General features: G+C 36.5%; 1 protein-coding gene across 2 annotated transcripts in view; it reads right to left on the bottom strand.

Annotated features, from left to right (window-relative positions):
• Positions 1-2,697: 2,697 nt before the first annotated feature.
• LOC146387150 (uncharacterized) overlaps positions 2,698-22,314 on the bottom strand; it is a 37,330-nt gene continuing 17,713 nt past the window's right edge. Inside the window, exons 1-19 of one of the 2 annotated variants that reach the window (XM_084928531.1) lie at positions 13,336-13,481; positions 13,109-13,135; positions 12,706-12,993; positions 12,101-12,415; positions 9,139-9,195; positions 8,985-9,041; positions 8,613-8,702; positions 8,201-8,260; positions 8,049-8,108; positions 7,800-7,844; positions 7,651-7,719; positions 6,154-6,213; positions 5,854-5,958; positions 5,277-5,295; positions 4,972-4,991; positions 4,839-4,879; positions 4,675-4,741; positions 3,724-3,761; positions 2,698-3,633 (exon numbers count right to left, since the gene is read on the bottom strand). In XM_084928531.1, coding sequence (XP_084784657.1) covers positions 3,541-3,633; positions 3,724-3,761; positions 4,675-4,741; positions 4,839-4,879; positions 4,972-4,991; positions 5,277-5,295; positions 5,854-5,958; positions 6,154-6,213; positions 7,651-7,719; positions 7,800-7,844; positions 8,049-8,108; positions 8,201-8,260; positions 8,613-8,702; positions 8,985-9,041; positions 9,139-9,195; positions 12,101-12,415; positions 12,706-12,993; positions 13,109-13,135; positions 13,336-13,369 — 1,545 coding nt within the window. In that variant the 5' untranslated portion in view covers positions 13,370-13,481 and the 3' untranslated portion in view covers positions 2,698-3,540. Of the gene's footprint in view, positions 3,634-3,723; positions 3,762-4,674; positions 4,742-4,838; positions 4,880-4,971; positions 4,992-5,276; positions 5,296-5,853; positions 5,959-6,153; positions 6,214-7,650; positions 7,720-7,799; positions 7,845-8,048; positions 8,109-8,200; positions 8,261-8,612; positions 8,703-8,984; positions 9,042-9,138; positions 9,196-12,100; positions 12,416-12,705; positions 12,994-13,108; positions 13,136-13,335; positions 13,482-22,314 lie in introns of those variants that run through there. The other variant, XM_084928530.1, reaches the window with a different exon arrangement.

The raw sequence follows: 22,314 nt of genomic DNA, 5'->3' as shown, positions 1-22,314 counted from the left end.
GCTGAGGTTCCATTCTTCTGAATAAAATGTGCAAAAAAGGTCTTTGTGAGAACAACTGATGAGCAATGAATAATGAGTTCTTGTTTAGCTGTTTTGTGTGTCATACCATGTTGAACATTCCTGATGCTCTTTTCACAACATCTAACGTAAAAGATAATAATTGTGGTCGTCAATAAATTAACATTTGCATCTGCTGTCTTGTTCATCATCTTTTTGTCAATAACTGTAAGAAGGCAAAGTCTCACTTCTACTTTGTGTTACGGCCGAGAGGCCAGACCAGGTGAGAGGCCTCAAGTGCAGACACAGACAGAGACAGAGGCACAAACTGATGTGAAAACAGTGCTTTATTTACAAAGTGAGACTAAACCTGGGTGTAGACTATGAACTGAGAACTTACGAGACAACCTAAAAAGTCAAAACGCGAAGCTTAATCTTTGAGTTAAAGTTAATCCTAAAGTCCATGAACAGGGCCAACGGGAGGAGGGGCTGTGGCTCGGGCGAAGCAGTGCAGAGTGACTGCAACAAAAGGAGTGCAGAGAGTCAGCTAGGTTCCAGTGATTCATGGTAAGTAAGGCTGGAAGTGTTTCTAATGGTTTACTCGTTACAGGCGGAGAACGATGTGGAAGGAGGGCAGTCCAAAATAGGTCCGGGTGAGTTTCCAATCTGGGGTGAGTCAAAGTCCAGATCCAAATGAGTTCCAGAAGCCGTGACAGGAAGGAAGGCAGGGGATGTGTAGAGAGGAATGGAGGGTAACCAGACTGTGTGATTGCAGCAAGACCTGCGTCCTAATGAAGGTAAGTACTGCTCAAAAGTGAAGTGTGATGACCTGGTGGGTTACTAGAACAGAGAGACACAGGTTAAGTGAGAATACTACTTTCAATGTAGCCTAACACTAACACTGGTTAGCTGTAGATCTGGCGAAGACTTGTTGAATGTGCTGGTGTTAAGTACTGGTAGCTTGATTGCAGACAAGTGAGACTGCTGAATGGAGACTCCGTACGGAGGTGGAGCCCCAGCTCTATGAAAAAACATCTCACTCACCCAGACCATGACACTTTGGCAGATGAACTCTGATGCGAGATCAACAGCCAAAACTTCTACAAAACAAATTCTGTGATCACTGCTGTTTCATTGCCAGTTTCAGACTGAACGCTTAGATGTTATGTCACATAATATACCTGTGCCTTTTTTTTACCCTTTTTTCCCATGTAAGCAGTTATACATTACCCAATCCAATCATAGACTAATCATGGAATAACATACAGTGATGACACAACTCAGCAATAAATACAGTAGATCAGAGACTGACCTTGTACTTGCATTACATGGAAGGACACTGTTGAAAATATATGTCAAGAACATAAATAAATCTATTAATAAGTCTGAAATAACTTTAGCAAAATATATGTTTCAAGTGTGAACTTACACGAATGTTGAGAGATCACATTAAATATTGCAAAATCTGCAGGATGTTTAACTCACACATTAGGACAGCACACCAAAGGCATCTGTTGAGAAGAAGATTCTCACGTTTCTGATGACACAGAAGGGGATGAATCATTTTGTAGCAGTTGGTCACAGGAAAACCACAAGAGGCAGGAAAAGTACTTCATCACATATTGAGGCCACAAAGCTACACATATAAATAGCAGCTAATTAAAAGTACCTATATGTGTGTTATATATACCAGCCACCACAGGGGGGCTAAGTTAAGATTACTAGATATGCTGCAGTATCATTTCTGTTGCTTTAGCTGTTCCTCAGATGAAGGTCAATCAAGGTGCAGTGCACAAACTTGATAGTACAGTAGGGGTCTTAATTCCTAATGCTACTATGTAGCATTAGACAATATATACAATCAAGAAATTGTATATATTGTAACACAATTATTCCAGAGTTCAAATTTCAGACTATATTTTCATTTATATTAATTATAATTTCACAAATCATGTGACTGATTCAGATACCACAGTTTATAAATACACCAGTGGGCTCTGTGTCTGAAAGTCTCACTGGCCTCAAAAGATGTTGTGAAAAAGGAACTTCAGGCCGCTCACGTGAGCATGAAATGTGCTGTGCATGCCCACATTGTCCTTCTTCTGGTTATATGCATACACCCAGAAACTGCTGATAATAATGTGGAAATAAACATCAGCCTATGAGAAAAAAACAATTAATAATATTATAATAATATTTTGAGAAGAAAATGGTAAGTTTACCCACCAAAACTATTTAAATATGTTTAATGTCGTTATCCGCGACCCGGCCCCGGATAAGCCGAAGACGATGAATGGATGTTTAATGTGTGAGGATTAGAAAAGTGGTTTGGGGCTTTTAATACATTTTAGATCACTTTCACAGTTAACTGAAATTCTGAGCACTGAAAATAATATAGTTAAATTGGGCTACTGAGCCCTCAGAATAAAATAAGTAGAAAAGATTCACATGATTGAGAATTCTTTGTGCAGACTTAGTGAAAGGAGTGTGGGAGTAAACAGAGCGAGGCCATAGACAGTAGCTCTCATAGATAGATGCTACTTTACGTGCATGAAACTGGGTAACAGGTCAGGTCAGCAACACTGTGTGTGTGTGTGTGTGTGTGTGTGTGTGTGTGTGTGTGTGTGTGTGTGTGTGTGTGTGTGTGTGTGTGTGTGTGTGCTTTCTTTATCCTAGAGAAAAAGAACACGCGACAAATACTGTGGCTTATTACCTGTGTTAGTTTATGTGTAATAACCAGGAACCAGAAATGGAAAATGAAAAACTACATATTCCTTATACATCTCACAGTGATATATCACACAAATGAAACCTAGAACCAAAAACATACATCTCTATTTACTGAATGTAAATTTCAGATCTTCCCCGTTGTTTTACTTCTGTTGCCTGTGTGGATACAAAGTATCATCATCACTAAATGTTTTATGTCACATGATTATGTTACTACTAGGCAAACTGTAGCAGCTGTGCAGTGCAGCAACCAGCTACAGTACATTATTCTTCCTGTATTTTTTCACCATCATAATCTTTGGCCTAAAATGGTCTTGTGTGCTGACCTAAAAACTGCAGCTGGTTGGTGGGCTGAGGGTCAATTGTATGTTGCCTATTTTTACAAGCCTGTGTGCAGTCACAGCACGTAACAAAAGACTAACTGCTAATGTTATTGTCACAACTCAGAGTAGTAGAGCATCATCTACACAAATTTATATACTGGAGTTGTATTATATGGATACATTCAAAGTACTAAACAGCTTTATTAAGTTGTGCAATAACAGACAGGGTACAGATAAGATTAAGGGGAGATGTATTTCATAGCCCTCAGTAAAGATAGAGATTCCTCTAGATTCCGCTTATTAAAATTACTAAAGCTGAAATCATCATCATGTCAGTTATCTTTAAATAGAAAAAAAATCTACAACAATTCAAGCTCGAGATTTTTTGCAAGATTGCATCTATTACCTGTCACACTTTTCTCACTTTGACATGATTTAGATCATTTTAGACATTTTACTAACAACATCACCAAACATGTTTCACTGTGTTTCAGTGTGCATTCAGTGTGCTGTATATCGTGTCCTGTGAATCTGGTGGATCTGTTGCTTCAGAGATGGTGGCGTACACATGGTAAATGTCAGACTAGAAGAGAAAGAGTAATGTCGTTTTAGTCATTAGCATTGATTAAGATGAGAAGCTGACATATTTATTACTACACCAGGTCTAACTTACATCTTCATTTTTTGTCTGCTCCAAGTTTAGTTTCTCTCCTGAAAGAGAACAACATTGAAAAATTATTTCTTTCAGTCAAGATTAAAACACACACACACACAAACACACACACACACACACACACACACACACACACACACACACACACACACACACACACACACACACACACACAAGTGCAAAACAACATGTAGTCCAGTGGGTTCACAAAGTTTGTCTTGTAACTGTATATGTCATAGTGTTCTTCTAAATTTGGACATTTTAAAGGCTCTTTAGTGGTCAAGTAGCTTTCCTTATCACAAGGTAGTAAAATGTTATCAAAGCCAAAGCTCCCTTGTCATACACTGGAAAAAATCAACTATGTTACTGAAAGTTAGTCAGCAGTAATAACTAAATATGCTATAGATATGAAATAAAGATTTGAGCATATTAACAATATTACTGTTAAACAGTCATCATGTTGTGTTACTTTCAGAAACAACTAATGGTACACATAAATAATTACTCCATGTACTACAGCTGTGCGATATGACCAAAATCTCATATCCCGATACAAGATATTTATCGTCCCAACAACGATATATATCACAAAAATCTCAACAGGATCTTGAGCTTTATTGTGAAAGGTTTATGTGGAAAATAAACAAGCGGACGATGCAACGGTTTTACCATGGTTGTTGCTAACGTCAACGCATAAAAACAGTCGCTTGATCGTCTGTAGTGTGGTTATATTAAATATAAGAGAAAGAGAGAAATTCTACAGTGACCATCAAAACAATGAAAAAATATTGCCATAAACAGATTATTTTGCGACACCACGAAACAAACGATAGTGTAATATGCAATGATAGACGTTTTCATATCGTCATCCAATATATATCGTTATATTGAACAGCCCTACCATGTACAACAATTTCACCATCTTATTACTAGAGGCAAAACACAGCTTACTATTAAGACAGTTGTCATCAGGTACTGAAGTGATCACACTGGAGCCTCCGTCATTACCTGCAGGTAACTTAACACAACAGGGAAAAATCAACTTTATGTCCTGGGTATTTAAATTGATTGTTTTAATTAAGAGTATTTTTATTTGACTGAAACATTTTGTTTACCATTCTTCCCTGGTTCATTTTAGTCATTGATATAAAATCACCTGTAACAAAAGAAAAACTCAACAAAATAAAAACCATAATACATGGATTGATAGTTTTGTAATGCTGCCTGACAGCTAAATGTATACAATACCTGGTGATGTTGCCTTTGTCCTACACATAAATGAAGAAAATGTTTAAAAATAATTTGAAAACAATGTTTGCATTACATTACACAAGAAAAAAGTGTATTTGTTGAAGAGAATTAGAAAACAATATTATGAGACATATTTATTAGGCGTCCTGCCCTCAAGCAAGGCATTTGATTCACCACTGCTCCAGTGATTCTGTTCACTGGATAAATAACAAAAGGTCTGAAGTAAATAAGACCAACTTCTGGTTGTCTGAATGATGACAGGAAAACAGCTTATTAAGGTTTGCTGAGAAAATATTCCTTACCTGCTTTGAGAACATGTTTCTGAAAGGGTAGTGGTAAAGAAATGTCTGATCAGCATTTGATTAGCTTTAAAGTCACAGGTTCATTTACAACTATGAAACTGATAACATTTTTTTACACGTGTATAAATTAGGCATGATGAACTATTTCTGCTTGAACTTTTTTTCTTCTTCAGAATAAGATGATCTTTTTAATGTACAATTATTATCATATATTTAATGCAGCTATAAAAAAAATGTATCACTATATTACAAAACTTTCATGAGCTCCAGGTTCTCAAAGTGGGGGTGAATCCCTTTGAGCTCTCATAATGTTGTCCTATAACTACAGGAAATAGCCACATTGATTTTTTTCAGAGCAAATTTTTCATTTGCTTGTTCATGGCATAGATTAAGTGAAATAATCATTGCTACCATGGGCTTTTTATCTGTTTTCTGATCATTCAAAAGATAATTTTTAAAAATGCATATTTTGGTTAAACTTTCAATGGTAATATTATCTTATTTTTGGTTGACAGGCAGATTCTATCTCTAAAACACATAAACATAAAAAGTTGTATGCTTTCATATGTGCCCTCACCACTTCTTCTTTTGAATGTGAGAAGCCCCAGCACCAGTAAGATGACACCCATGGTTACTCCCAATCCAGTCACAGCTACTGCCAACTTCCATATCGATGCTTCTGCTTTGAAAGCCAAACAAGAGTTTCACTTCTAACTCAAAACCAAAACCATTAAAAGTAGACACAGTGGGTCCAGCCAAACTGCTTAAAAAAAACTGTGAGACATTAATACATTATTATTATTTTTTTATTAATTCTATTAATAACTATAATGCCATGTACAAAGAGAAAGAGTTGAAGACATTGTTGTTTACCTACCTGATTGTAATATTTTTGAAGAGGAGTTTACTCTACTGTCAGGCTGGCGTGCCTGACCCACTATGAAACAGAAACATTGAGAAGTTGTGAAACTCATGTGATAACATCTTTTAAATGTCATTTTTCTTTCAGTTCTTTTTAAAGCAGCTGTCACACTAATAGCAGTTTAGGATAAGCACTAACTGATCCTTTAGGATATAAATATATGATAAATATTATAATGTTATATACACTATATCACCAAAAGTTTTATTTATATAGTGTTAAATTGCAACAAGAGTACATTCATAGGATGCCCCTAATCTAGACATGAAATCTCCTAGCTACTGAATATTCCACAGTCTGTTAGTGGTATTATAACAAAATGGAAACAACTGGGAATGACAGCAAAGTGGTAGGTAACATAAAATCAGAAATTTGGGTCAGCAAATGCTCCCCCTGTGCTGTGTGCAGTTTGTGTAGTTTTGTTTCCCCTTGTCTCATTAGGTCTGATTTGTCCCAGCTGTGTTCCCACCTGTTCCCCATCCTTTCATTATCCTTCTGTATTTTTAAGTCCTTTGGCTTTCTCTATTCAGGGTCATGTCATCTGTTGGCTTTTGTGCCATGTCTCATGTTCCAGGTATCTTTGTATCCACACTAAGTTTCATGTTTAGGGTTTTTCATGTTTATTTTTAGTTTTCCCAGTTTAGGTTATGGTTTATTCCTGTCTTTATTTGCCTTGTGCCTTGCTTTGTATTTTAAATATTATATTAAATGGCTCACTTTTTGTTAATTCAAGTTTTGGTCCATGTTCCTTTGTGTTTGCATTTGGGTCCACTATACATTTTGAAAAATTTGATTCTTCTAACTTTGACAGTCAGAACAGTTTGTGGATGTCCCCTTCCTGTTCCAACATGACCATGACCATAAAGATTTGGATGGGTGAGTTTGGTTTGGAATGACTTGACTGGCCTGCACAGAGTCTTGACCTAAACCTGACTGAACACCTTTGGGATGAATTAAAGTAGAGATTCCAGGCCGGGCCTTCTTGTCCAGCAGAAGTGTCCGAGCTCAAAATGTGCTGATGGAAGAATGGAAGTTCCCATAAATACGTCCCTAAACCTTGCAGAAAGCTTTCCTAAAAGAGTTAAAGTTGTTATGGCTGCAAACAGTGGGCCAACTTCATTTTAAACCCTATGGTGTGAAAAATCACTCCACAGGATTTAAAATAATTAAGAATGGGATGGCACTCCAGTTCGTATGCATGTGAATGCACTTTTGGTAATCGCAAAAAGTTAATTCTGTTAATGTTGATGTAACGTTTTCAGTGGGAGAAACTTTTCATCACTCATTCATGTGACCTCTCAGCTGACTGCAGGTTTCCCCAACATTATAAACAGTACATCTGTATAATGACTGAAAACAGCACCACTGACTAACAATGTGCCGTGAGGTAAGTTTCACTTTTGATAATATAGTGTATGTTACCATTTTGTTTAAAAAAAAAAAAATAGATACCTGAGGTAGCAGTGGCACGGGTGGAAGTATGAGACCAAGTAAAAGTTGGACCTGGTGAAGAACTTTTTACTTTTGAAATAACAGATAAAACAGATGACTTTTATAATATTTATTTTATATATGTACAGTTTAACTGCACTTTGTCTTACCTTTGACTGTAGTAATAGTCATTGTAGCATTAGTCTTGTATGAATCTGTTTAGAAAAAAAAAAATTTGGATCAAAATTTCAAAAAGCTGCCTACGGTTGTTAGGTTCAGTGTATTTGCACAGTTAGTCTGAAATAACATGTACTGCAATAGTTGATTCATGTGTTAGCTTATTTTTTTGAGTTGGTTTGCATTAATGTAGAAATATATTTGTATACAATATTTTACAATTCTACTGTCCCTGCAGTTACCTGAAGGAGAATTCACAGACGTGGTAGGACTGGAAGCACTAGGAGTACTGAGACTCGAATCTGTTTCAAAAAATGCACAAAAAATTAGTTTCTTTAAAGAAGTTGTGTGTGATGATGTTCTGGATTATATTTCGATGTATTGTATTTCCTACCTGTGGCCAGACTAAATGCCATTTTTGCGCTGGTCATTCTTGATTCTCTTCCCACAATAACTACAGTTTAAAAAAAGAACTATGATCATGAATATTCATAATAAAGAATATTAAACACACAAAATATCTACAGATAAAACATATCTGGTCATTTGCATCAGTGTTGGAGGGTTTGTGACCAAGTGCCAGCAAAATTAGTAACTTCATTTCAACATCAGCTATAGCCCTGGTTACAAAGTACTGCCATTTATTTAAGATGCTGAACATGGTGAATATTTACTGTTCCTGATGAACATCAGAATTTTAGAGTTAGAGTTGAGATTTTTTTTAAACATTCTTAGAATTGAATGAGACATAAATAAAACAAGGACATTTCAATTTATCTTCACATTATTGATGCACTCGGTCTCACCTGTTGTACTGTCTCGTGAGGTTATATACTGAGTTGTTTTGACAGGAGTGTTCACACCAGTTGTAGGGTTTAGATTAAGAGTACCCAATCCTTTAAGATAAAAAAAAATATCAAATAAATACTATAATGTTACTATTCTCTGTAAAGAAATTCATGCTTCTTTTTTTTTCTTTACATTATTCAACCCAAGTAAAGGGAATGAAATGTCAAGTATTTGAATTGTTACACATTGTTTCAGTCTTCAGAATATTTAGTTTGAAAAATAATATATAACAGAAAAATGAAATGTCTAATTTTTAATTTGGGCAGATTTACATTATCACAGAAAAAATATTTACTACTTTACTAACACCACAGCAGTAATTTATTTACCTGACAGTGAGTTCACTGAAGTGGAAGTTGAAGCACTGAGTTTGCTGAGACTTGATTCTGTTTCATAAATGGACAATAAAATGTTAAAGACATTTAAAAGAAGTGATGTGTGATGATACTCTGGGTTGTTAGTTAAGTGTACTGCATGTCCTACCTGTGGTCATGATAGATGACGGTTTGTTGGTCTTTGGTGATTCACTTTCCAGAATAGCTACAGTAAAAGGAAATGGGTTTGTGTACAAATAAAGGTTTTGTTATTTATGCAATCAATTCAAAAGTGATTCAAACATTTTGAAACCACATTTACTATTTTATTAAATGTCACATCTGTCCCAATGGGAGCCACAATTTTTGGTCTATACTGAAATATCTGATAGTGTTGTTAAATTGGTAGATTTTCATGGCCCTGAGATAATGAATACAAACAAGTTTAGGCATTAAGGCAAAATTTTACTTGAGATGTTTAGTGAAATGTGAAATGCTAACAAAATGTGTTCTGTTTAAATTGCTCCCTTTAAGTCCTGTTCTGATAACTTTCACTTGATTTTATAAAGGACAACCCGATGAATTGTGAAAACATACTTGTACACTGTAGACTCTTCTGCTAATGAAAGTTTTTTGTTCACCTAAATACAATATCAAATTTATTTTAGGTATAAAAAAATTTGACCAACTGTAAATGTGGAAAAGAAATGTTTTAGCTATCTGTCAGTTCTGTCCTTCTTATTTTATTTATTTATTCTTTAGACACAATTATAATTTTTTTAAAAAGTAACCTTTCAACAAATCTTTCAAAGGTTGGCGTATTTTGAATGTTTATGGGTTTGTTTGCCTAACAAACTAAGTATCATGAGCAGGGTCATGTGTACTCCCACACAGATACTAGAGTTGCACCAGGAAGTGTTTCCAGTTATAGAAATTCATCCCACACCAAAAATGTCATTTTTAACCTCATAAGGTGTATTGTATTGTAATTTGGTAGTCAGAAAAATTCCAATTGCCTAAATTCAGTACTTAATAAATGTAACAATAATGACAACAATAAATGAATGAATCAACAATGAATGTTAACACACAAAGACATTTGAACATGTCATGTTAACAACCTGGAAAGTGCTGGCTGCATATTGTTGTGGTTTACACATTCACCTACGAATAGATGCCCAGATACCCTCCTCTCCCAGGAGAAGATACAGGGGCTTGCAAAAGTATTCGGCCCCCTTGAACTTTCCCACATTTTGTCACATTACAGCCACAAACATGAATCAATTTTATTGGAATTCCACATGAAAGACCAATACAAAGTGGTGTACACGTGAGAAGTGGAACGAAAATCATACATGATTCCAAACATTTTTTACAAATAAATAACTGAAAAGTGGGGTGTGCGTAATTATTCAGCCCCCTGAGTCAAAACTTTGTAGAACCACCTTTTGCTGCAATTACAGCTGCCAGTCTTTTAGGGTATGTCTCTACCAGCTTTGCACATCTAGAGACTGAAATTCTTGCCCATTCTTCTTTGCAAAACAGCTCCAGCTCAGTCAGATTAGATGGACAGCGTTTGTGAACAGCAGTTTTCAGATCTTGCCACAGATTCTCGATTGGATTTAGATCTGGACTTTGACTGGGCCATTCTAACACATGGGTATGTTTTGTTTTAAACCATTCCATTGTTGCCCTGGCTTTATGTTTAGGGTCGTTGTCCTGCTGGAAGGTGAACCTCCGCCCCAGTCTCAAGTCTTTTGCAGACTCCAAGAGGTTTTCTTCCAAGATTGCCCTGTATTTGGCTCCATCCATCTTCCCATCAACTCTGACCAGCTTCCCTGTCCCTGCTGAAGAGAAGCACCCCCAGAGCCTGATGCTGCCACCACCATATTTGACAGTGGGGATGGTGTGTTCAGAGTGATGTGCAGTGTTAGTTTTCCACCACACATAGCGTTTTGCATTTTGGCCAAAAAGTTCCATTTTGGTCTCATCAGACCAGAGCACCTTCTTCCACATGTTTGCTGTGTCCCCCACATGGCTTGTGGCAAACTGCAAACGGGACTTCTTATGGTTTTCTGTTAACAATGGCTTTCTTCTTGCCACTCTTCCATAAAGGCCAACTTTGTGCAGTGCACGACTAATAGTTGTCCTGTGGACAGATTCCCCCACCTGAGCTGTAGATCTCTGCAGCTCGTCCAGAGTCACCATGGGCCTCTTGGCTACATTTCTGATCAGCGCTCTCCTTGTTCGGCCTGTGAGTTTAGGTGGACGGCCTTGTCTTGGTAGGTTTACAGTTGTGCCATACACCTTCCATTTCTGAATGATCGCTTGAACATGGGATGTTGAAGGCTTGGGAAATCTTTTTGTAGCCTAAGCCTGCTTTAAATTTCTCAATAACTTTATCCCTGACCTGTCTGGTGTGTTCTTTGTACTTCATGGTGTTGTTGCTCCCAATATTCTCTTAGACAACTTCTGAGGCCGTCACAGAGCAGCTGTATTTGTACTGACATTAGATTACACACAGGCGCACTCTATTTAGTCATTAGAACTCATCAGGCAATGTCTATGGGCAACTGACTGCACTCAGACCAAAGGGGGCTGAATAATTACGCACACCCCACTTTGCAGTTATTTATTTGTAAAAAATGTTTGGAATCATGTATGATTTTCATTCCACTTCTCACGTGTACACCACTTTGTATTGGTCTTTCACGTGGAATTCCAATAAAATTGATTCATGTTTGTGGCTGTAATGTGACAAAATGTGGGAAAGTTCAAGGGGGCCGAATACTTTTGCAAGCCACTGTACAAATCCCTTTGAGGATGTGTCAGGAAGAGTATCCAGTGTAAAAACTACCCACTGTGCCACCCACTTCTACTGTAAGCATGTTAATATACTGACAATATCATCAAAGCTCAACTCTTCCTACGTTCCAAGAGACTGCTAATCTGGATCTATTCTTTTTCACATCTAAGGTCGTGGCCAGTGAAATGAAATGAAATCTTGCGAGTAACAACTAAAAAACATTTTTAGAGAAAAATACTTTGTATACTTTTATTTTAGTCATTTTCATCATTTTAATTAATTAAAGTAGCATCTGCGCTATAAAGTCTGTTTATCTTTGACTTACCTGTTAAGTTGTATCGATCACTGCGAGGAGACAAAGACCTGGGTTCCCTTTTCAAAGTGTAATCACAGCTGGCATCTTTTTGTTGAACAAAATGTAGATATCTCAAAAAATCATCAATTGAGACATAAAACTGGCAGAACCTCTGTTTGGTTTTTGTCTTGCTATTCTTCCCGACAGCTGCTGTGAGGACTAGACGACTTGCTTCTCCAAAGTACAGATTACATCTTGTATCGTCTTTCACAGATCCAGGCAGAGAGCAAACAAACCGAACATGTTCCCCATTAAAAAGCTGGACACTCATCTGTGGTGTTTGACCTACATGATGATTAATCAAGTCCCATTAATATACAAGAATATTGTATGTTTTACCAGCACAACAATAACAATACTGGTGTTCATAAAAGCTGAACTGCAACACATTTTGTAATTAACTGTAACTGGTCATGTTTAGATTCCTGTGTGCTGTCTTTGGTGTTGTAAGAAAATATGTAAGAACAACACTCCTAAAAAAGTTTTGTGAAAGAAAACCTGCAGCTTTATAAAGATAATAATGTCTAACACACTGTATGATAACTTATCCAGTCACAGGAAGAGCAGTCTCTCACTTTGTATGGTGATGGAGGATGGTTCACTGTCAGCAGACGTTGAATTAAGGTCTCCAGTGTAAAAACATCTCACTTTAACTTCAGCGGGTGAACTGTGATGTGACATTAACAGCAGTTCTGTTGCAGTGAAATTCTGCCGGCATGAGAAGGCTTTGGAAGTATTTTTGCTCACCGTGTAGAAAAAACACTGATGAACTGAAACAGATGTTGGTGCCTGACAGTGTAACGTGACCGAGTCCGTCTCTGAGATCACTGCTGTGTTCACTGTCAGTGTTGGTGGAAAAAGAGCTGAAAAATTAGAGGTAAAGAAATTTTTGATCTAATAGGTAATTTTTGGTTTTAATAAAAAACAAATATGCAGTCAAAGAAAATCTTTGTGAAAAGTACAACATCAGGGACTCACCTTGTGCTTGAATTTCATGAACGAAAGCTGTTGGAAAGAAAGTCTGTCAACAACGTACTGGAGGCATGTATGACTCATTAATACAACAAACTGTCTTTTCAATATTACAGGGAATCGTCCTGCTGAGGAAGTTTTAGTTTTTGATTCCACACGTTAGTTTATCAGTTAAAAATATAAACAAGGAAGCACCAAAAGATATAAAAATGGTTACAAGAGGTTTAACTTACACATGAGGATGACAAACAGAAGGTGTCCAGCCATGATGAAGAAGATTACTGTGACTGTGCAGAACACATGTGAAAGTCTGACTTTGTAAAGGTTGATGTTCCAGTTTAAGGAACTTCACAGGAAAACTACAGCAACAATGAATGCTTTTACATGGCGGAGCAAATGAACATGAACAGCCCTTTGAAACTACTTATGAGTTTTATTTAGATCAAAGAACAAGAAAGGAAGTGAAATAAAGACAAGCATGACTACATTTGTGTCATTTCTGTTGCTATGGGCTTAGTTTCCCAGATGTCTGTGTGGCAACATGCGGCAGTAAAGAGCTCAAGAGTTTTAATAATGGGAATTTAACCAAGAGAATATTTATTTCAAACCAGTACAAATAACACACAGTTATACTTGATTAAGACCTTAAGAAGTTATTTTACTAATATTCATTTTAAAAATATTCACACATGTTTGAATCCCAGTTCAGTATTGTGGGTTTTCCTGTAAGCAGAGGTCCAGGGAATTACTTTACCTCGAATGTACATCTCAGTTTTACACACACTGTTACTACAGTGCAGTTCAAACCAGGGCTGCACTGACAACCACTAACCACTGAAGAGAAAGTCTCCACCGTTACAGCCCAGCCACGGCCACTTTAGGCCCTCAGCTCTGGTCAAAGCAAAAGCAACAAAAACAAAAAAAGTAACCCCTACTGTTCCTAACCCAGATACAAAAGCAGCCTCCTGCCAGTGTCTAACAAATATTTAATAGAATAAAATACAAAAGTGGAAAAGGGTCATTACACTATATGCAAAAAAAAATAGTTTCAGGAAAAATGCTGTGCAAAAATTTTGAGCCAAACACAGATAGCAATTTGACATTAACCAGGCAGAATATATCCAATTACAGAATGTTGTGCTAACATTGATTAGAACAAAAACACGGTTTCAATCTTAACTTGCAGCTTCTGTAGAATACAGTTTGTTCAAGGGACAAAAAACATTTCCAGTACTGACAGAGTGACAGTGAGTATTTGGTTCCATTACTGAAAATAAAATAATAAGCATCATCAATGTGCCTGCAGCATGCTGTAGGTCATGTCCTGTGAGACTGGTGCCGCTGGTTTCTCAGAGATGGTGGCGTATGGATGATAAATATCAAACTAGAAAAGAAAGAACACAGCTGTAAGAGTCATTTACGTCTTGCATCTTCAAAGCCAAATAACAAACATCTTAATTACTGAACCTTTGTCTCACTTACATCTTGCTCTTTCCTTTCTTGTTTGTTCAGTTTCTCAGCACCTGCAATTAAGAGAATCACAACCTAAAACTGCTGTTTTTAGACAGATACAAAGTGCAAGAAGAACTGAAGTAATACAGTTTTGTTCTATTCCTGCACAAATATGACCTGGTGTACTTCCCCATGTACTGAAGGGCATACACCACATGTTACTGTCATTTCACTATTTTTTTTTCTTTAAGAGGACCTGAAACATTGGGATCTTTTGTTGGTGTTTTTCATGCAACAGATAAAAGCAACAATGTAGCTGAAAGATTTGCTTTTTCATTGGTGCAACTCTTTATATGATATAGTATTCACTTTGTCATACTTTGAAAGAAACACAGCAACTAAACAACTAAACCTGCAGATAAACTGAGGAATCTATGGGGCGATCGTGGCTCAAGAGTTCGCCTTGTAATCGGAAGGTTGCCCCGGCTCGGACAGTCTCGGTCATTGTGTCGGTCGCAAGACACTTCACCCGTTGCCTACTGGTGGTGGTCAGAGGGCCCAGTGGCGCCAGTGTCCGGCAGCCTTGCCTCTGTCAGTACGCCCCAGGGTGGCTGTGGCTACAATGTAGCTTGCCATCACCAGTGTGTGAATGGGTGGATGACTGGATGTGTAAAGCGCTTTGGGGTCCTTAGGGACTAGTAAAGCGCTATACAAATACAGGCCATTTACCATATTGTACATTCTCTATATAGCAGTAGGGACTGCAGGGATTAGGGACACTCAGGGTCCTGCAGCACCCCCTGGTGGATGGTGAATGTCCACAAATATAATTAAAAACTGTGTAGTTGTGTGTTATGTTACAAGGTCTTTGCAGATAAAGTGCTGCCATATTGAACTACTTTTCAAACACGTTTCATCAAACATGCATAACAATGTACAATTTACAACATTTATATAAATATCTATTTTCATATTGCTGTTGAGGTACCCCCAGTTTTCACACATGTCATCCCTTCAAAAACCCCTGCCCCCACATAAAACATGTTCCCACAGCTGTGGTATAATAATATAATTACAATATTGAAATTTGTCTTCCACCCTGCACTAGAGTGTTTAAGTAGGTGTAAAACAAAAAGGAAAATAAAAATAAATAAATAAATAAAAACAGCTCACCGGTAGCACAGCTAGCATCAGGTATTGAAGTGATCACACTGTAGGCTCCATCATCACCTTCAGGTAACTTTATGCAGCAGGAAAGAGGACATTAAATGAGAAAATCCATTAATAATACATTAAAGTTAACCTACCCTTAAACCTCTTGCATTTCAATTTTTGAATGTTTTGTTATATTAGTGTAGAATTTGACAATAATTTTAGTTTATTTACCATTCTTCCAGGGTCAATATTTGTCATGCACACAAAGTCATCTGCAGCAGTAGGTAAATAATAAAGCTCAGTTAACAAGTGTATAAATACTGTCCTAATATTATATAAAGTATAAATCAACAACACATTGATGCTGCAACTGAATGAATTCAGTACCTTGGATGCTGGTTCTTGTCCTAAACATAAAAAAGGAAAATTAATTTAAAAATTAAACAAAAATCATATAAATGCTGAATATTCTCCATAGATCCATCATATTACTCTGTTTGGTTAGTACTTTAAAGACTGTTTTTTGATACAGGAAAGTGAATGGACTTTCTGCCCTGAAGTGCCCCGCTGCCCCTGAGCAAGGCATTTAATCCACAACTCTTCCAATAATTCTGTTTAGTTGCAGAATAAGAAAATCTAAAGTCAGTAAGTTTAACTTCTGTCTATACAAGTGATAACAAAAAAATACTTGCTGAAAACAGGTTTCTTGCCTCTTTAGAGAATATCCTTCTGGAATAAACAGCAATAAAGAAGAGACAGTTAGTCTGCTGGGGTCAGATCAGCTTTACAGCCATTAATTACAAACTGACAAGCTCTGATTCAGTGAGACGTCTGTGAAACAGAACAGCCTTTAACAACAAATCTGACTACAAAACTGCTTTTAAGAAGAAGACACTGTAGTCGGTATTAATCCACTGAGTGTGAAATGTTAATATTACACTCTAACTATCATATACATCTGCACACTTTCACATATTAACTGATTGAGATCTCACCAGTTCTTCTTTTAGATCTGAAAAGTGCCAGTACCAATAAGATGGCACCCACAGTTACACCAGAACCAATGACGACCAGCACCACAGTCAGTGTCCACATTCCTGTTTAGGAAACCACAAACACATCTCATCTCTAACTGAAAAAGAGATTAATGTGTGTTCTGATTTCTTATTAACTATTGTCACAAATAATACATCAGTAATTTAATTACCTGATGGTGAGATGACAGAAGTGGGAGAAGTGGAAGCACTGAAACTGCTGAGACTCGATTCTGCTGTAAAAGCACCAGAAATGTTTAAGATCTAAGATTTAAGAAGTGATGTGTGATGATCAGTGTTAATATTCACATGAATTGTATGTCGTACCTGTGGTCAAGGTAAATGATGATTTTGTGTTTGTTTTTCTTGAGACTTCTTCTACAATGTTTAGAATAAAAGCATATTTAAAAACTAAACAAAACAATATATTACACCAAAGCTCTATGTCTCTGCTTTGAGGAGAATTGCATTAATAAAGAAAAATCAATAAATTCTGATTAAATAATGCTACAATGCATAAAACCTCAGTAATTTAGTTACCTGATGATACGTCCACAGTACTGGTAGAAATGGAAGCCCTGGGTGCCGTGAGACTTGATTCTGCTGCATAAATACACAAAAAATGTTAAAGACTTTATTTATAGTGATTGTGTGATTGAGTTATCAAGTCATTTTGAACTAATAATCAAAAGTATTATCACATTAATGACTAACTATTTCTTTCCCAGCAGTATTGTTAGTTAATCAGTTGATCCACCGCTTTGTTCCAAATTCTAATATTTTGTGTATTGTTGTAAATTTAGTGCAGACATAATATGAGTGCAAATGTCTGGAGATGCTGAATAGTTCTTGTCTTTGTGTCCCTCTGGTGGTTATTTTCAGTGTCACACTCAAAACAGTACTTCTAGTTTTCTTGGTCAGCAGTCACGGGAACAATAATTAAGCTAAGAGAATTTAATGATTACAACTTTTGTTATACAGAGAAATCATGTAGGCTTTGCTCTGATAAAATTGTGTTGGTTTATTTATTTTTTCTGTGTTATTTCAGTTTTAGAAATCCCCGTACCTCAGAGGAACAAAATAACAGCAGAGACCAAACAGTAGACAGTCGTAATTATAATAGAAATCAAGTTAATGTAACTTCTGTGCCTGACTGTGTGAGCATGTTCACTGTGCGTCTAACTGGAAAACTGATGCTAACTCTGAGGACAGAATTACTTCAGTAAATATTTTGTAATTTCAGCCATAAAAAGAAAAAAACTGTTGTCACTCTACTTAGTTCCTCTGCTTTTACACGGACAGGTTCTTTCTTTACCTGCAGGAAGTTACAAATTTATGATGAAAAAAAAACATTGCTAAATTAATGGCTCAGCTGCTCAGAAGTACATTTTAGCAAATGTTTATGCTTATGTCTGAATTTTTGATGCATACCTAACAATCTTACCACTCAAAAATCGTCACATGTTTTGACTACAGAGGTCGCACTAACTGTAAGGCTGACGCTAACTATTTAAATGTGCTATCAACAATTGTCACACAAAACACATCAGTTACCTGACTTAGACGGTGAGTTCACAGAAGTGGTAGAGGTGGAAGTATTTTGCTGCGGTTTTGCTGCATAAATCCACAAACATGTTTAAGATCATTTTAAGAAGTGGTGTGAAAAAAAGAAGTGATCTGGATTGATATTTAAATGTACTCTATGTCCTACCTGTGGCTGTGGTAGATGTTGACTTTGTGGTGGTCGCTCTTGATTCTGCTTTTCACAACAGAGTAAAAGAAGACAAATAAATCAACATGACAAGTTTTTTCCTTTCACACAGTCATTTTAAAAGAAGCAATTTTGGAACTAAAAACAAATTTACTATCACAGTACTGCAGCATTTCCACCCTAAATGCAAAATAAGTTAATCAGTCATCCCCCACTTTGTTTCAAACTGGAGTATTTGGGGAACTGTCACAAATTATAAAATTAGTTTTTACCTCCACCTTTACTCTGAGTCTTTACTGAAAATGTTTTATATGTCTGTTAAATATTTATCGTTCTCATCTTTGTATTTCTCTGGTGCTTGGTGCCTGTGGTGTTGCACTTACAGTCACATGGACAGAGTTAATTATTAACCCAAGAAGAGAAATTATTGAAATCATATTGTTATTCTACTAATAAAAGGTATCTAAGATGAGACCTTTTATTATCATTCAGTGGTAAAGAAAGGACAGAGCCAGTGGACACTGTGGATTTATTATCAGCTCAAAATAATATCTAGTCTACTTCTCTCTAACTGTGTGAGCAGGTTTTTTGCACAGGAAACATTTGCTGTATCTTACTGTAGAAATGACTTTATTACCACATCATCTGTACATCTTATTTAAAATGACCCATCCATCAAAAATCATACTAAAATATCTTATATCCACCTGACCAACATGTATTATTTATAACATGTTTTCCTTTACTGATAAAACTTCACACTCATTAAAGACTGAAAGCTGCTGTGTATTTTTTTGTTTTGTTTGTTTTTCATATAAAGCAGTTATTGTTGCTTATCTCTTATTATTATCAGTCGAAAAGTAAAGTATTTCTGTTATGGCTGTAAGAGTCAACATCTCTCAGTGAAAGTTGCTATTTTTCATTTATCAAGTTATTAATGGTTTTACTTTGGAAAATTAAAGCAGTGCTTTTCTGTAAATCTTATTCAGCATTTTTATTTCAGAAATCACAAAATACTCTATAAAAGTGAGGATGAAAAACAATAGTTTTGTATTTATTTACAAACAGATTTAATGATGAATCCTCCCCAGTTGTATCAGAATTAAAATGGCCACATGGTCCTTTATATACTCATTACAAGGATGTGTCCTTGTTGTGGAGTTCAACTGATGATGACTTTCTTTTTCTAATCATGGATATGCTTAACTCAGAGTGAACACTCTGAGATCTGAATGAACTTAAAATGTTAACATGCCGAGAATTTAATCAATGCACAAAGTACACACAGCTGCTGTATCATGGTATATAAAAAAATCTGGTTAAAACATACAGTATTACAATATTAATAACGAAAATATTATGTACTTTATAAATGGTTTAATTATTTTTACTTACCTGATGTTTTCTTTTGTGAGGTATGGTTTGATTCAGGCTTTTGAAGTTTTGGAACTTCTGAAGTGAAACAGAAACATTAAAAATGTTTTTTCGTGTTTTTGCATTTTTCATGCACTCATAACAAAATCACACATTATCATCTCTACTCATGCCATGTTCTTAGGTCACACTGATTGTAGGGCTCAGATTAACAGACTTTTCTATTTCTGATTAATTACTGTCACACATACCACATCAGTGATTTAGTTACCTGATGGTGGGGTTACAGGAGTGGTATTATTGGAAGCACTGGGATTGCTGTGGGGCACTTCAGGGAAGAAAGTATTTTTTAAAAATCTAAAGAAAGCATTCATAATGTTCTGTATGATACTTAGATGTATAGCCTGTCCTACCTGTGGTCATGGTACATGGTGAGTTCACTTTGGTTGTTGGTGATTCTTTCTCCAAAATATCTAGAATTTAAAAAAAAATGGGTTTGTGTATATAAATGAATGTGTCTATGCTTTGATGGGTGATTGTGTTGGTTGGTTTTCTTGTGTTTGCCTGTGGTGCATTGGGAGTCATCTGCCGGGTATTTAAGGAGCAGCGTGACAGCTCTCGGGTGTCGGATTGTTGTCTCGGCCATAAGTGGTAAATCATCAACCGGCTTCTATGTACTACTTTGATTTGCACGACATTCACGGATCGTCGTCTCTTCTGCTTCACTGCCCAGCCATTCTCAGTCTGGAGTTATCCTGGCTAACTCTCCATGCTACCTCACTTCACCTGTGCTGCCTGGGGTCCACGTTGTCCCCACTTCAATGTCCAGCCTTAAGTACCTCTCCCAAGCCTCTAGTAAATGTGTGGCAAGTAAGCTCTCTAACTTATTCCTTGTGCAGTCTCTCGTAACTCCTTTGCTTCGTTTCTACAGGTCGCTTAACTGCATTTTCTCCTCTTCCCCTCCGGACAGTTTGAGTTCTCTGTTCAGTCAGAACTGTCATGTTTGTTAAACTGAACTACAAACATTAATTGAAATCCTGAAATTCAGGATCTTTTTCAGAGCCAGAGTAAAACACCTATAAAACAGGAAATTAACAAAAATACACAGCAGTCTTTAATAATAAACACATTCATTTAGAAACTGCATTTTTTGACTACTTGTGTTTTCTTTGTCTAATATTTAAATGTGTTTGAAAAATAGAAAAAAAGGAAGGTAGCAAACACTTTTTTACACCACTGTATGTCTTTGTAAACTACCCCTTCTTGGGAAATGACAACAATGGTTGAATATTAAAAACAGATGAGATCTGTGTAGGAGATCAGAGGGTTGTGACCAAGTACATTATTAATGATTTCATGTCAACCTCAGCTGCAGCCTTGCTCACCACTAGCACATGCTGAGCTAAATGCTCAACACGGTTAATATTTACAACTCTTACAAAAAGGCTTACTAAGAGTTTAATCATAGCTGAACTGTGACTTTATTCACATCTTCTGGCACAGCTGCACTCTAATAACCACCAGTTCTATTAATTTTGAATTTTAATGGACAAACAGGCTGAAATTCAATAAACTGAACAGAATTCAGTCAAATTAATCAGATCAACTACAAGAAAAGATGGAATAATTATACAGCGACTAAGGCACACTTTGTAAAGTTATGTCAACTTCAACATTCAGTAGCAGTTTATTTAATTAATGTTTTATTAATTTCAAAAGTAGCATCATATACACTAAAACAGGCTATGTTTCTCTTTGACTTACCTTTCATGTTGTATCTATCACTGCGAGGTGACAAAGACTTGGGTTCACTTTCCAAACTGTAATCACAGCTGGCATCCTTTTGTTGAACAAGAAGTAGATGCTTCAAAAAATCAGCAACTGGGACATAAAAGTGGCAGAACCTCTGTTTGCTTTTTCTGCTGCTTTCCTTGGAGACAGCTAGATTTTGGACTGGACGACTTGCTTCTCCAAAGTACAGATTACATCTTGTATCATCTTTCACAGATCCAGGCAGAGAGCAAACGAAATGAACATGTTCTCCATTAAAATGCTGAACACTCATCTTTGGTTTCTGACCTGCATGAAGATCAATGGAGTATCATTAAGAATCACTTCATGTTTCAACAGTGCAATAATAAAACAGTGTTGACATTCACAGAAGTCCTACTGTAACGCTCAGTCATCATGTTTTATAATTTACATTAACATACGTGTGTAATGTTAGGAGAGTTTAATCTAAACTGAAATGAAAAACTGTCTGTCACTTTGTACGCTGACAAAGTCTGTGTTACTGTGTGAAGAGGGAGAATTCACATCTGCATACTGCACAGTGTAAAAACATCTCACTTTGCCCTCAGAGGGTGACCTCTGATCTGACACTAACAGCAGTTCAGTTCCTGTCTGTGTCTGTAAACGTGAGAAACCTTTGATAGTTTCTTGCTCCCCAGTATAAAATAACCTAAACATATTGAAGCAGATGATGG

Source organism: Perissodus microlepis, chromosome 5, assembly GCF_051167445.1.
Source record: "Perissodus microlepis isolate ML-2025 ecotype Zambia chromosome 5, ASM5116744v1, whole genome shotgun sequence".
Taxonomy (NCBI): domain Eukaryota; kingdom Metazoa; phylum Chordata; class Actinopteri; order Cichliformes; family Cichlidae; genus Perissodus; species Perissodus microlepis.
The sequence above is the reverse complement of the archived record's forward strand: the minus strand, read 5'-3'. Positions and strand labels throughout refer to the sequence as shown.